The sequence below is a fragment of the Dermacentor albipictus genome, chromosome 1 (genome assembly GCF_038994185.2).
Source record: "Dermacentor albipictus isolate Rhodes 1998 colony chromosome 1, USDA_Dalb.pri_finalv2, whole genome shotgun sequence".
NCBI classification, from domain to species: Eukaryota; Metazoa; Arthropoda; class Arachnida; order Ixodida; family Ixodidae; genus Dermacentor; species Dermacentor albipictus.
This window is the reverse complement of record NC_091821.1, coordinates 207069632-207084498: the sequence shown is the minus strand read 5'-3', so window position 1 is coordinate 207084498 and position 14867 is coordinate 207069632. Positions and strand designations below refer to the sequence as shown.

At 44.6% G+C, this 14867-nt stretch overlaps 1 protein-coding gene across 1 annotated transcript in view; it reads right to left on the bottom strand.

The window, feature by feature from the left end:
* LOC135896707 (zinc finger CCHC domain-containing protein 14) overlaps positions 1-14867 on the bottom strand; it is a 72054-nt gene that overhangs the window by 30752 nt on the left and 26435 nt on the right. The window contains exon 6 of the mRNA XM_065425198.1: positions 4994-5251. Within this exon, the coding sequence (XP_065281270.1) occupies positions 4994-5251 (258 nt within the window). The remainder of the gene's footprint in view (positions 1-4993; positions 5252-14867) is intronic.

Sequence of the window (14867 nt, the reverse complement as noted above, 5' to 3'; positions counted from 1 at the left end):
AGCCATAGCAGAACCATATTCACATGATTTCCTGGCACCAATGTTTGTGTTAATGTGTAGTTTCGCGCTCAACAACACAAAAATGAAGCAATGCAGTTGCGCTTCTTTTTTACTGCTTAGCTCGTACCCAGAAAACGTAATCTTTCAGCCATCAATATTCAGTACATCAACAAACTGCGATACATTTTCCAGGTGCTAGATCCCATGTGAGCAACAAAAGACGCACGGCATGCAGGATCGAGAGTAGTAGGCAGCCGCAATGGTAGCTTTCCCACAGTACTCGCCAGCATACACGTGAAAATGCCGGCACATATTCACTTTCCTTTTCTGGTGACAGCAAATCTACTCGCGGGCCATTGTGTGTCACATTCAGAGTTACTGCCACCAACCCTATCACGATAAGCATCTTCATCTATCTGTCTCAGCATGAGTGGCATAGTGCAGCTGGAAGTGTACTGCATGCTTTTATAAGCGATAACCAAAACACAGTGCCATTGCCTGCGGCAGGCGGTATGAGGTGAAATCATGTTTCACTTTGGTGGCATTGTATTCTGGCGTCGCCCACCAGCTCGATTTTGCTTCTTAAAGGGCCACTCACCAGGCCACATAGCAAATTTTAGTTATCTGCTGGAAGTTGTTACATACCCTCTTGGAAGCGTTCTACTGCAAAAAATTTTCAAATTGGTTCGTTAATAGTCGAGGTATAAACATTTCAATGCCGCGAACACATGATTTCAGGAGGCGAATGTCACCGCCAATAAGGACACTCTCTCCGCTTGCCTTGTCTAACCTCCGCAAGCAAAATCCTTTGCCTGTGTTATCCCATACAGGAGCTGGAGGATCGTGCGACGCATATGTTACGGGCTCCGCCTTTTTGTTCCTCTACTTTTTGGTATTGGTGTACTTCTGCTGACAGTCGCATGATTTTGTGCGCTGTGCACGAGAACATCTGACTAGCGGCATAAGTCAGTGCTACACGAACACTGAGGCAGACACAAGTGGATCACAGAGAATGATCACATGCTAGAACATGGTAGAAAATAATAATAATAATAATAATAATATTTGGGGTTTTACGTGCCAAAACCACTTTCTGATTATGAGGCACGCCGTAGTGGAGGACTCCGGAAATTTTGACCACCTGGGGTTCTTTAACGTGCACCTAAATCTAAGCACACGGGTGTTTTCGCATTTCGCCCCCATCGAAATGCGGCCGCCGTGGCCGGGATTCGATCCCGCGACCTCGTGCTCAGCAGCCCAACACCATAGCCACTGAGCAACCACGGCGGGTTGGTAGAAAATAGAGTTTTAGATTAGGGATACAGAAGTGTTAGGGCCCCCTAATTTCGAACTTTCTAATGTGTAGTTTCACTCTCAGCGCGTGTGACTGCATGACGTGAGAACAAGCAGACGAAATGGAAGTACATATCTCTTGCTGCGGTGCGAAGTAAAACAAGAACACGCTGACATTCGGTTTGCGTGTTGCATTATTTCTCTAAACTTTTAATTCGTCAGTTGAAGCAATAGATTACACAAATAACAGATGTTGCCTTGAATAATTCTCAAAGAGTCGCGTGTCACGATGAGTGACGTCACAGCATCTACATGTATGTAGATGCATTTGCTGACACACGTAATGCCCCCATCTTGGAGCACGGCAACTATGAGGAGAAAGGCAAGCGGCGTTTGGTTTGAAATTTAAGCTCTTATTGCAGTGTAGTAATACTTTGAAGGCACGATTGTTAGCGTGCATTGTATGCACTCCGCTTGTCAGCTCAAAATGGGGAGGGCCCCTCACCAGGTCTGGCCAGTTTGAGCTGACAAGCACAGCTCATACAATGCATGCTAACGATAATGCCTGCAAAGTATTACACCGCTAAACAATGTGAAAAGGGCCTAATTTCAAAGCAAACACCATTTGCCCATCTCCTCCCGGGTGCTGCACCGCTAATAGTGATACGCGACTTCAAGAATTATTCGTTATGCAAGGCAACATCAGTATTTGTTTAATCTGTTGCTTCAATAGATGAATTAAAGTTTAGAGAAATCAAAATCTACAAACCGAAAGTACCGTAGCAAAAGAGATGTACCATATTTAACGCGACCCCAATTGTAATGCCAGGGTCGACTTTGCGAACGCGCAAGATCAAAGACGCAAAAATGCAAATGTAACGCGAGAAACCGAAACTATAGAACATGAATGTAATGCAGGAAACAAACTATAGGAAAAGTCGAGAGCAGCTTTATTGAAGTACCTGCAAACTATGCCTAATCTTCATCCTCGCCACTGATGTCGCCGTCGCTGTCATCACAGCTAGACTCCTCTTTGTCGCTAGTTGTTTCCCACAGCAAATCGTGCTCACTTCCGTTAAGGGCATTTGTAATAGAACATTTCTTAAATGTGCGGTATACTATTTCATGAGACCAAGTAGCTGAAACCCACTGGGCAACAGTAGATGCACTCGGGTGTTTCAGTCTCCCTGCAGGTGTTGAGGTAGATCCACATTCAATCCAGTCCCAATACAGCTGCCGCGAGCAATCCTTGAACGGCTTGTTCAAGCAAACAACTAAGGGCTGAAGAATGGTCGTCATTCCAACTGGTATAACAAGCAAATGTGTTCGGTCACGCTGCAGCTTTTCTTTTACGCCGGGTTTGAGGTGACCTCGAAAAGAATCCAGCACCAATATTGATTCTGGATGCAGCAATGCACCTGGCCTTCGGTCCCAAACGTTGGAAATCCAATCTATGATGAGTTCCGAATCCATCCAGCCTTTTTTTCGTGGCAGTGTACGACAACATTGTTCGGAAATGTTTCTTTCGGGATAGTCTTCTGGTGAAAAATTATGAAGGAAGGGAGCTTGCGACCATCAGCCAAACATGCGAGCATAGCTGTTATCAGATTCTTTTCGTTTCCAGTGCTTCTATAATCCGAAGTTCGTGTTCACCAGACTTGCGCACTGTCCTAACCATTGACATATCAAGGTACACGGGGGTTTGTTCCGCATTCCCAATGTGTCGAAGTGGCATGTTGGTAGAGCTGCGGAGATCAGTGACATACCGCTGAAATGCGAGAAGTTTCGACTTGAAGTCCTCTGGTAGTTTCTGACAAATCGAGGTAGTGCATCGAAGGGAAAAACTGGCCCTTCGCATGAACTTCTGTATCCAGCGGCGTGATGCCTTGAATTGGTTTGGTGCTAAACCCGCGTCTCGTGCAAGTTCACATGCATTGTACTGAAGCATTTCAATGCTCACATCAAGAAGCCGGGAGCGTTGTTCACCAACGAAGTCCGCAAGACGATGCTCCAAATGCGGGAAGCGGCCTTTCTTGGGCCCACGGAAACCTTTTCTATGACTGTTGCAATTGAACAACTCCTGGCGATGCTTCCTCCACCCCCTTATTGTCGATTCGTTGATGTCCAGGCCTCTTGCGATCGCTGAGTTACCAGCTTTTTTTGGCAAGTAGAATAGCGTTGCATTTGAAGCCAGCAGTATACTGAGTGCGAGAGCACGCCATTTTGGATGTAGGCACATTGAGCAGGCAGGAACAGACCAACGTGTCGAAGTGCTGAACAAACAATGCAGCTATGCACTGCCTGAGGAGTCGGTGGCGTAGGTCACATGGTACTATCGTGGAAATGGTTGACCGCTGAATTTGGAGCACGCGACTTTGAAGGAGCAGGCCAATCAACAAGCACGTAAATGTGGCACATTAAGCGAGCTTAATAACGAGTGTTTGGTGCCTTTCTTAGCATTTTTATACCTAGTATTCGAATGTAATGCGGGGAGTGACTTTTCACTTCTATTTTTGGTAAAAGAATTCGTGTTACATTCGGGTAAATTGGGTACTTCCATTTCGTCTGCTTGTTCCCATGTCGTGCAGTTGCGTAGAGAACAGAACTCATTTTCTATTGTGTTCCAGTGCGCGATCATGCTCTGTGATCTGCTTTCACCTGCCTCAGTGTTTGTGTAGCACTGACATATACCGCTATTAAGGTGATCTCGTGCACAGCTCTCAAGATCATGCACTGTGCGAAACGAGACAAGCAAAACAGCTCGCAGGCGAGACCGTCAGCAAAAGTGGGCCGCACAGCAAAAGAGGGGGGGAAAAAAAGAAGGCGAGACCCAGGCCGTATGCATCCCGTGATCCTCCAGCTCTGGTATCATAGAACATAGGGAAGGAATTTTGATTGCAGAAGCTAGATGGGGGCAAGTGGAGAAAGTATGTTAGCGGTGATGCTTGCCTCCTGAAATCATGGCTTTGGGGCACTGAAATTTTTATCTTGGTATTAATGAACCAATTTGAAAAATTATTGTGGTAGCATACTTCCTTCAGGGCATGTAACAACTTCCAGTGCATAACCAAAATTTGTTAAGTGGCCTAGTGAGGGGCTCTTTAAAACAACGCAACAGAAAACAAGAAAATGCTCTCTGGTCTCTCGGGTCCCTCCAGCTTGACGCAAGTCAGCATCTCGTATCGCAAAAATTCTCACTAAAATGACCCCCACAAAGAAGCTGCTGACCAAGCCCGTATTCGAGACGCATAAACATAAGCTTGCCAAAGGCGCAAAAATAACAAGGCACGTCTCAGGCTGCTCGAGCCCCACCAGATCGGTGCACGCCGGCGTCTCATTCTGACGATTCACGCAACGCTTCGCATTCTATAAATGTCAACTACATATGAGTCTGCCAAATCATCAATTTTTTTTGGTGACTTCATCTTGCATGTTTTCCTGACAAGTATGTTTTTTCCAAAACATATGAAGAAGGTTCTACTGTACTTCATCAATTCATCCAGATTTAAATAATAAAAAAAGGGGGCAAGATCATCCTGATGTGCTGCCTCTGCCCGTCGACTTCACATTTTGCTGCCTTTCTCTTCACTTTGGCCTCACTGACTATTGTAAAATGTACTGATCTGCACTAGGAATGACAGAGAAACATGCTACAAAAACAAGTAATAAATTTGACATGACTGGTCCCAGACAACCTTACCTGGGACCCACCATAGGTGGCATCATGGATCCAACGGCTGGGGCCAGAAGAGGCGGTGCTGAGGCTATCGGGGCATCTGCACCACCTCCATAGAAGGCCAGCAGCCCCACGCGAGGATCATCAGGCGCCAAGGGCAAGGTCGTCTCTGGCACCACGGCAGCCGAGGGTGCAAAGCCAAGCTTTCCACATGGTGTTGGCTCAAAAAAGGGGCCCACCAATTCATTCTCCAGGTAGCTTGGTGGAAGGCTTGCAACCCAGCTGCATAAGCCGGTCATAGACAAAGATAAGCAGGTCATAGACAAAGCATGCAAGACCTCATGTTGACCATTGTCGATCTCAAAACAGCTGCCTTTTGCACATACAGTTGTACCTACTTATAACAATACCGGTTTTAACAATATATCAGATATAACAATGAGAAGCTGATGCACTGTCAACATTTGTGTGTGTTCTATGGTAAAACAAACTACTTGCTAAATCTATTTTATTGTTGCACAAGCTGAACGACAGGGACAACAAAGGCATGTTTGACACCCACACAGCACTAATGACTCTCTATTACCTAGTGCTGCGTGGTTGTCAGATGTGCCTTTCTGTTGTCCCTGTCGTTCAGCTTGTGCAACAACGGAATAGACTATGCCATACCACCAAGCCAATATAGCTACCCCGATTGCTTACTACAATGTTTCCAGGCTGCATTATTGGCTGTAACAATTAAATCTGACAAATGGGTGCATAGGTCGAAAGAACAAATTTCGGAGGACACTTAAGCTTCGACTTTACAAGAGAAATGCAAAAGCAATTAAAGATTCCTTACTGTTTCACATGCTTCCCGGCAACTGCAGCTTATGTAACTAATGTTTTCCTTGGCTGATGTATGTTCTCTGGAGATAAAGTGACCACTCATTCGATTCTGCGCATAAACTTTCAATGGGACTTGTCCTGAAAGCACCCGTGGCTAAGCGGATACCTAGATGGTGAACAGGGTCTAGCATTTTTAACGCACTCGGAGCGGCAGAATGATAGGATCACGGCACCATAATCTAATCGTGAACGAATCAGGCTCTTAGAGAATCATTAGACACTTCCTGTCACTACCCCACGTAGTCTGGGATAGATGTTTCATCAGGTTCATTGTTTTCAGACATTTTTCTTTAAGATGTTTAATGTGGGGGACGAAAGTGAGTCTATAGTCAAGTATAACACCTAGAAATTTGTGTTCTTTGTTTACAGGTATCTGTTGTCCACATAGTTCTAAGCAAGGATCTGGGATCAGGCCTCTCTTTCTTGTAAAAAGAACACAAGAACTTTTGTTAGGATTGACCTTAAATCCATTTTTGTCTGCCAACATTGACACTTTGTTCAGGCCATGCTGTACCTGTCTCTCGCATACTGTGAGGTTACAAGATTTGAAAGCTATTTGAATGTCGTCCACGTAGACAGAGTAAAAGATGGCCGGTGGTAATGAAGCACGAACCGTGTTCATCTTCACGATAAAGAGCGTGCAGCTGAGCATGCTTCCTTGGGGTACACCCGTTTCTTGCATAAAAGGACGTGAAAGTACATCGCTGACTTTTACCCGGAAGGTACAATTGGACAGATAGCTTTCTATTAGGTTAAACATATTACCATGGATGCCCATTTCTAACAAGTATCTTAAGATTCCGTAACACCACGTTGTGTCATGCGCCTTTTCCATGTCGAGAAATATCGATAGGAAGAACTGTTTATGTATAAATGCGTCCCGGATATTTCCTTAAACACATACGAGATGATCGGTTGTGCAGCGCCCTTCTCGGAAGCCGCACTGATAAGGATCAAGCATTTTGCTCTGTTCAAGGAAATGAATGAGTCGCCGATTTATCATTTTTTCAAACACCTTACAAATGCAACTTGTGAGGGCTATCGGGCGGTAACTTGCTACTAAGGAAGGGTCTTTGCCTTGTTTCAAAACAGGGACCACAATGGCTTCCTTCCATGCGATTGGAAGGTACCCTGCATCCCAGATGGGGTTGAAAAGTGTGAGTAGTGTAACTTGCGTATCATTGTGTAAGATGATACAAAATGATTTCCAGACTCTAATTACAACTTGCGGTTTCTCAAATACAATTTCTACAGCAACACGCATCACTGTTGACAGCGCCTCCTTATTAGATGTGTTCATATCAAATATAAATATTCATTCATTAGAGGCCGACGTTCTGTACACTGATATCAGTGACCATCTAGGCATTATTCTGCTAGTGAGTAAAATCAATCGTGTGACTAAAAAAACTAAGGAACCAGTCTACATTCAGTCAATTACGCCATCTAATCTGGAGGCTTTTCGCCATGCCATTGCTCAGCAAACTTGGGACAGTGTTTATTGTGCACAAGACAGCGACTCTGCATATTCCGCTTTTATTAATATTTTTAAACCGTTGTATGATGCGCATTTTCCATGCAAAAAAATTACGAGGCCACCTAAAGCGCGGAAACCTTGGCTGACCCCTGAGCTTCTTGACATGATTAAACAAAAACATGTTTTATATGCCACATTTGTGAAATCTAGGGATGAAGCCTTGCTTAAGGCGTTTAAGAAATACAGAAACAGTTTAACAAATAAACTTAGAACTGCCAAAGATGCTTATTTTTTAGGAATATTTAGTGACCCTGCTAATCAACGAAGTGATGTACTTTGGTGCAAATTGAATGCCTTGTTACAGCCTAACTCTCACTCAGCTATTCCTGATATATTGGAACATGATGGGCAACAAATTTCTGGAGACGCAGTACCAAATGCATTTAATGAAGTCTTTACTCTAGCACCGCAAAAGGACCTTGAACAAAGCCTAACTAACCACGCTCGGTTTCTACCAGTAAACAGGAATGGAGCATCGCTTTTCCTTGCTCCAACTACTTCTCCTGAAGTTTTTTCGTCTATTAGAGCTACAAGCAACAGCAAGTCACTAGACGCTGACGGTATCCAGATTCGCCCTATAAAGTATGTGCTCGATATTATAAGCCCTATTCTAGCCCATGTTTATAACTTAATATTATCAACAGGTGCCTTTCCTAAGAGAATGCAAATTACCCGCGTTGTTCCCGTTTTCAAGCGCGGTGATAAAACAGCATTAAATAATTATCGGCCTATATCAATAATTCCAGTATTTTCTAAGGGTATTGAGAAAATAATGCATGCGCGATTACTCTCATTCTTTAACCGTCACCATTTGATTGCAGACTTTCAACATGGTTTTAGAAAGCACCGCTCTACGGAAACAGCCCTCCTGAGCCAAAAAGAAATAATTTTAGATGAATTCAGCCGGAAGCATATGGCACTAGGCATATACATAGATTTCTCTAAGGCTTTTGATTTAATTAATCATTCCATCCTTCTTAACAAATTAGAAATGTATGGTGTACGTGGAACCGCCCACTCGCTTATGACATCTTATCTGTCCCACAGATCACAGTTCGTAGATGCTAGTAACACAATATCTTCAAGGAAGCCAGTTATCACTGGTGTGCCGCAAGGCAGCATTTTGGGCCCACTTTTATTTTTGATTTATATAAACGACATTGTACGCTGTACAGATAACGCTACATTCGTTTCGTATGCCGACGACACAACCGTTTTTATTACAGGCAACGTGGAAACAGATATAGAAATAAAGGCTAATAAGACGCTGTCTGACTTAGAGCGGTGGTCCGTGATAAACTGCTTAAAAATCAACCCTAAGAAAACAAAAGTTATCTTGTACGCGCCTAGAGGAAAGTTGTTGACAACTAATATGAATTTGTGTCTGGGCAGTGAGCAGTTAGAGATAGTGGATTGCGTTAATATCCTTGGGGTGCGTTTTACAAAGCACCTAACCTGGAATGAGCATGTTGATCATCTGCAATCTAAATTGTCATCTGCCATTGGTGTTATTGCTCGTCTGCGTCGCTTACTCCCGACCAAGGTAAAAATTATGCTGTACAATGCTCTGGTGGTATCTGTCATGCAGTACTGCGTCATGGTGTGGGGTACAACTGGTGTGACAAACTTGCACAAACTACATTTGCTACAAAAAAGAGTTGTGCGTTACATAGCTGATGTCCATTATACGCACTCCACAAAATCACTTTTTTCTAAATATGAAATTCTTCCTGTATTTTGTTTTTACAATTATAGGTTGATGTTGTGCTACAAAGATTTCGTAAAATTTGGCATTGATGATACAATTCATCTGGCAAAACTTCGGGAAAATACAAATATTCTACAGACCCGACATAAAGAAATGTGGTTCGTACCTACCCCAAGAACCTCTTATGATGAGCAATCTTTATCCTATACATTACCTTCGCTTTTAAACCTATTAGACCGACAAAATTTTGATCCCTCCAGAAACCGAAACTCTCGCATTAAACGTTTTTGTCAAATTATTTATTTGCAAGACTAGACATTGCCTTCTCTTAATTTTGTTTTCCACTGTTATTTATGAGTGTTGATTATTTCTTGCCGTCTTGTTTCACTCTGTATTACCCGTTACATTGTGATGTTTTTTTTTTTTTTCATTTCTTGTGTATGACTGGCTGTCATCTTGCTGTTATGCCAACTTACAAGGGGTCGGGACCTCGTCAAACTGTCCAAGCTTTTAGTCCTGTACTCCTCCTTCTTTAAGGAAATAAAATGATTGATTGATTGATTGATTGATTGATTGATTGATTGATTGATTGATTGAAAGTTTTTGAGCATTTCATACATGATTCTATCAGATCCTGGTGCGGAGCTCTTGCATGCGCTCTAGGCAGCTCTCAATTCGGCAATACTAAAAGGACGGTTGTAAGGCTCATTCTCTCGACTTTTTCTTGTTAATGGCTTACGTTCTTCAATTTGTTTGTATTTGAGAAAGGATTGTGAATAATTTGTTGGACTTGACACGCTCTCAAAATACTTCCCAAGTGAGTCTGCCTGGTCTTGCAGTGTATCGCCCTGTGTGTTTACCAGAGGGAGTGCATATGTTTGCCGCCCTCTAATCCCATTAACCCTGTTCCAGGCTTAGGCCTCATCTCTAAACGAGTTAATACTCGATAAAAACTTGTGCCAGCTTTCTCGTCTGGCCTGTCGGCGGGTTCGCCTGCCTTGGGACTTTATTTTTTTAAAGTTGACAAGATTCTCAGCAGTGGGAGAAGCGCGCAGCAACCCCCATGCCTTGTTTTGATTCTTACGGGCTATCCTACATTCGCCGTTCCACCATGGTACCCGTTGTTTGCATGCCAAACCACTTACTTCAGATATGCATTTTGATGTGGCATTTATTATGAATGCTCTAAGATACTCCACAGCAGCATCAATTTCTAAAGAAGAAATGTCAGCCCATGAAATGCTAGTGAGAGTTCGAAATTTCTCCCAGTCGGCTGTGTCTATCTTCCACCTAGGAGCTTGTGGAAGAAATTCGTTTTCTTTAAATGTTTTTATCAGTATGGGGAAGTGGTCGCTCCCGTAAGGATTGCTCACAACTTCCCATTCGAGTTCGGGCAGTATAGACGGGGAAACTATACTAAGATCTATTGAAGAAAAGGTTCTGTTTGCTAGAGAGTAATATGTGGGTTCCTTCTTATTCAGCAGGCACCCACCTGAAGAAAAAAGAAACTGTTCGACAAGGCGACCTCACGCGTCTATACAAGAGTCGCCCCATAGGCAGCTGTGCGCATTGAAATCGCCAAGAACAACATAAGGTTCTGGCAATTCGTCTATAAATGACTGAAATTCATGTTTGTTTAATTTGTAGTGTGGGGGTACGTAAAGCGAGCAAATGGTTACGAGTTTATTTAGAAGAACAGCTCCAACCGCCACTGCTTCAAGGGGCGTTTGTAGCTGTAAACGCTGACAGGAAATACTTTTATGAATAAAAATGGCAACACCGCCTGATGATACGACAGCATCATTGCAATCTTTGCGAAACTTTACATACGGTCGGAGAAAGTTTGTGTGTTGTGGTTTTAACTGTGTTTCCTGTAGACACGGCACTTTTGGATTGTGTTTTTGCATAAGCTCTTGCACGTCATCAAGGTTCCTAAGAAGACCTCTGGTGTTCCATTAAATTATTTGTGTATCCATATTGGAAGTAAATAGGTGCTGTGTATACGGAAACAGAAGTATTAATTACGGGGATTTCAGAGATTAGATTACAGAGCTCTTTCGAGGCCCTGTAACCAGGGTTTTGCCCTTTTTGAAGCGTTCGAGGGAGCCTCGCCGCTCCTTAGGCGCTTGGTGTGCCTTGAGGATAGGTGTAGTGTCCATTGCCTCTTGTGAGGCGCCGGACACGTGCTCTTGCGAGCGAGAAGTTTCCCGAGAGAGTCCCGCCTTGGAGGGCAAGACCCCTGCGCCTACCAGCCCGGAGGTCGATGGGGCTCCCCGAGGGATTTGGCTGCACCGGATGTTGCCAGCGCTGGAAGAGGCCGGGGATGTTGGGGCAGTCACGGCTGCGTCCACCTTTGGGGTTGATAGTCCCTTCTGCTCGGTTGGTGGAGCAGCGCTAGCTGCGACCACCGTGGGGGCAGATGGCGTGACTGCCGACTCACTGCTTGTGGGTCGGACAGCCGCCGGAGGCCGTTGTGACGCTGCCCCCTGACGCGCCACTTCGGCAAAGCCTTTCTTTGGCAGGTATGCTACCCGCCTTCGTGCCTCTTTGAACGATATATTCTCTTTTACTTTTATCGTTACAATTTCTTTTTCCTTCTTCCAGGAGGGGCACGACCGCGAGTACGCGGCGCGTTCCCCGTCACAGTTTACACAGTGGAGGGAGTTCTTACAAGCTTCAGTGGCGTGTTCAAGGGCACTGCATTTCGCACATGTTTGGCGGCCCCGGCAGCTCTGCGAACTGTGGCCGAAACGCTGGCATTTGAAACATCTTAGGGGATTCGGCACATATGGTCTGACACTGAGCTTGATGTACCCGGCCTCTACAGACTCGGGCGGAATACTTGAACCAAATGTGAGCATTAGGTGCTTCGTTTGAATTTCTTTTCCATCCCTTCTCATCTTAATTCTTCTCACATTGACAACATTCTGCTCACTGAAGCCCTCGAGGAGCTCAGCCTCTGTCAGCTGGAGCAAATCATCATCCGAGACAACGCCGTGGGTGGTGTTCAGAGTGCGGTGTGGAGTTACTGTCAAGTGGAACATCCCCAAATGATACTAAACTGGGCAACTTTTCGTATTGTTTCTGATCATGCAGCTCTAACAGGAGATCACCACTTGCCAGCCTCGATACCTTGTAGCCTTACCCAAGGACGTCAGTTAAGGACTTGGAAACTAGAAAAGGGGAAATGTTTCGTACTTGTTTATCGGATTTTTCTGAATGGATCACATGGTATCGTGGGAAGTTCAAACTTTGGCGTCCAAAGAACTGGAAAACATCTTCGGTGCGCCCTCTTTTCTGAGGGCGATCGGGAAGGCGAGGAAAGGAGCTAGCCATAGACAAATTTAAATTTCGGCAATAACGCCAGGTACCCACCATGGAGCCCTACAAGGGGACGCTACAGGTACTGTATGTACACGTCCTGTAAACGCCAGCTGTACGTCATCACTATAACCAAATATGAAATAACCTAGGTTAGCTATTCACACAAGCTTAACCCTTGCTGCCTGGAAAATTGGAAGTAAAAAGAAGCCAGGAGAAGACAGGAAAGGTGGAAAGTGAGAGAAAGATGAAGGCTGGAGGGAGAGAGAGACAGCAAAAGGCAACTACCGATTTCCCCCGGGTGGGTCAGTCCGGGGGTGCCGTCTATGTGAAGCAGAGGCCAAAGGGGTGTGTTGCCTCCGCCGGGGGCCCTTAAAGGTCCAAACACCCAGCATCAGCCCAACCCCCAGGATCCCCCTTTCCCCTGAAACGGCTAAGCCGCGCACGGCTACACGCGGGAGGGTCCAACCCTCGTGTGCTCGGGTACGCGGTGTCGCAACACACCAAACGCCTGCTGACGCAGACGCCCCTGCTGAGACTGAACCCCTTTTTAAGAAACTTCAAGTTTGTCCCGTAAATTTACTATTCAATGACTTAGTCTTGCAACGGCACCTTACAGAAAAAAAGCGAGGAAGTCACTTTATTGAACACCTATCCAAGTTATCCAAAAGCATAAAAAAATACAATACCTGTCATAACGCTACCTGGTTCATACCCCGAACACACACCAACTATGGAACACAACCACTTTCTTACTAATTACCGTCCTTGTTAAATTCACTTGGTTTTTGATTACTGACTTCGTTCCTTATGTTTCTGCAGCAATGATGAATGTAAATTGTATCACATTGCTTCGATTACAATTCTTCACTGCGTATATTTAGATTCCTCTCTGGTCACAGTTGCAATGCTACCTAACAATGTCCGGTTGGTGTTTCGAATTGTTTTTATGCGCAACAATGATTATCTTTAAAATTACACTGCTTGAATAACACTTTTTTTTTCTTTTCTCATTGCGTACATTTAGTTTCTTCTCTTGCCTTTGTATAATGCTACCTAACAATGTCAGATTGCTGTTGCTAATTCTTGTTTACTTCTATTTTGCATACAAATTTTGAAAGGGGCACAGATCTTTGTCAAGCCAAATTGATTTTGGCTTTTTGTCTGTGCCACCTACATCATGTATAGATGTGAAATAAATTTGATTTGATTTGGTCTGATGCCAATAGCCGTGGTACCCATCGAACACAATGCTTGTCATACCCCAATTTTTCAGTCAAAGCTCTTTCCACTGTACCGTAAGAACCTCGAGGAATCTGAACAACAAGTTCACTAACGGTGATCCTCCTGTTTTGAGGCACTTCAGGTTGGACCATCTTGATAACCACCCCTGAAACTGACGATCTTCCACCCCGTTCTTCATCGTGGACTTCCCTACGACCGGCACTAAACTCCCTGCACCACTTTCAGACGTGTTGAACAGACATACACTTGTCGCCATACATCTCTGTAAACCGACGATGAATATCCACGGATGGAGTCCCTTTGGCGTGCAAAAAACGAATTACGGAACGAATCTAGCATTTGGCGGGATCAACAATGGGAACCTCCATATTGGACGGCTGCTGAGCCAAGAATGAGCGGGCGCAGTGAAGCACAGCCGAGGGGAAACAAGAGGGGGGGAACAGCCGCACGCAGCAGTGTTGCCGGATTTCGCCGCGCACCATCCCATGTGGCTGGAGCTCTTTGGGAACCTTATTTCTGGATCAACCCTCGTAGAAAATACGGACAAGTGCAGACTAGCAACTATGTTTTATCTTGAAAAGCGCGCCAAATATATACCCTGGCATAAACATGTGTGGCACCTTAAAGATGCCGTCAAGACACGAAGACAAGGTGCTGTCAAGACGGATAGCGAGGGAGATTGCCGAAGCATTCTATATTGATGTCCGGTGGCATGTGCGTGGTGACGCCATCAGTGAGTCTGCACGAACTAGAAATAGATTATTTAACCAGTAATCTTTAAGGTGCCACACATGTTTATGCCAGGGTATATACTTGGAGTGTTTTTCAACATAAACCATTGTTGCTAGTCTGCCCTTGTCCGTGTTTTCTATCTTGGCCCTGTCCATTTGCGTCATTCTTCTTTGAGTATGGATTACCAACACGCCCAACAGTTAGTACTTCTAGAGATTCTCTAGATGGGGGGAGAGCGATAAAACAGTGCTTCCACACCCTCTCCTACTTCTTCACTGACTTGGTGCATGAATTTTTGGGACACACCTCATAGGCTGTTTCACAAGTCCGAAAGGGCTAGTGTAGACACAGTCCCAAACAGCCACTGGCTCCACAGCATTTAAGCACACCATTCTGCAGTTACAACGAAACCAGAGCTACACATGCCAAACTAATAAAATTTTATACCCATTACATCAGAACAAAGT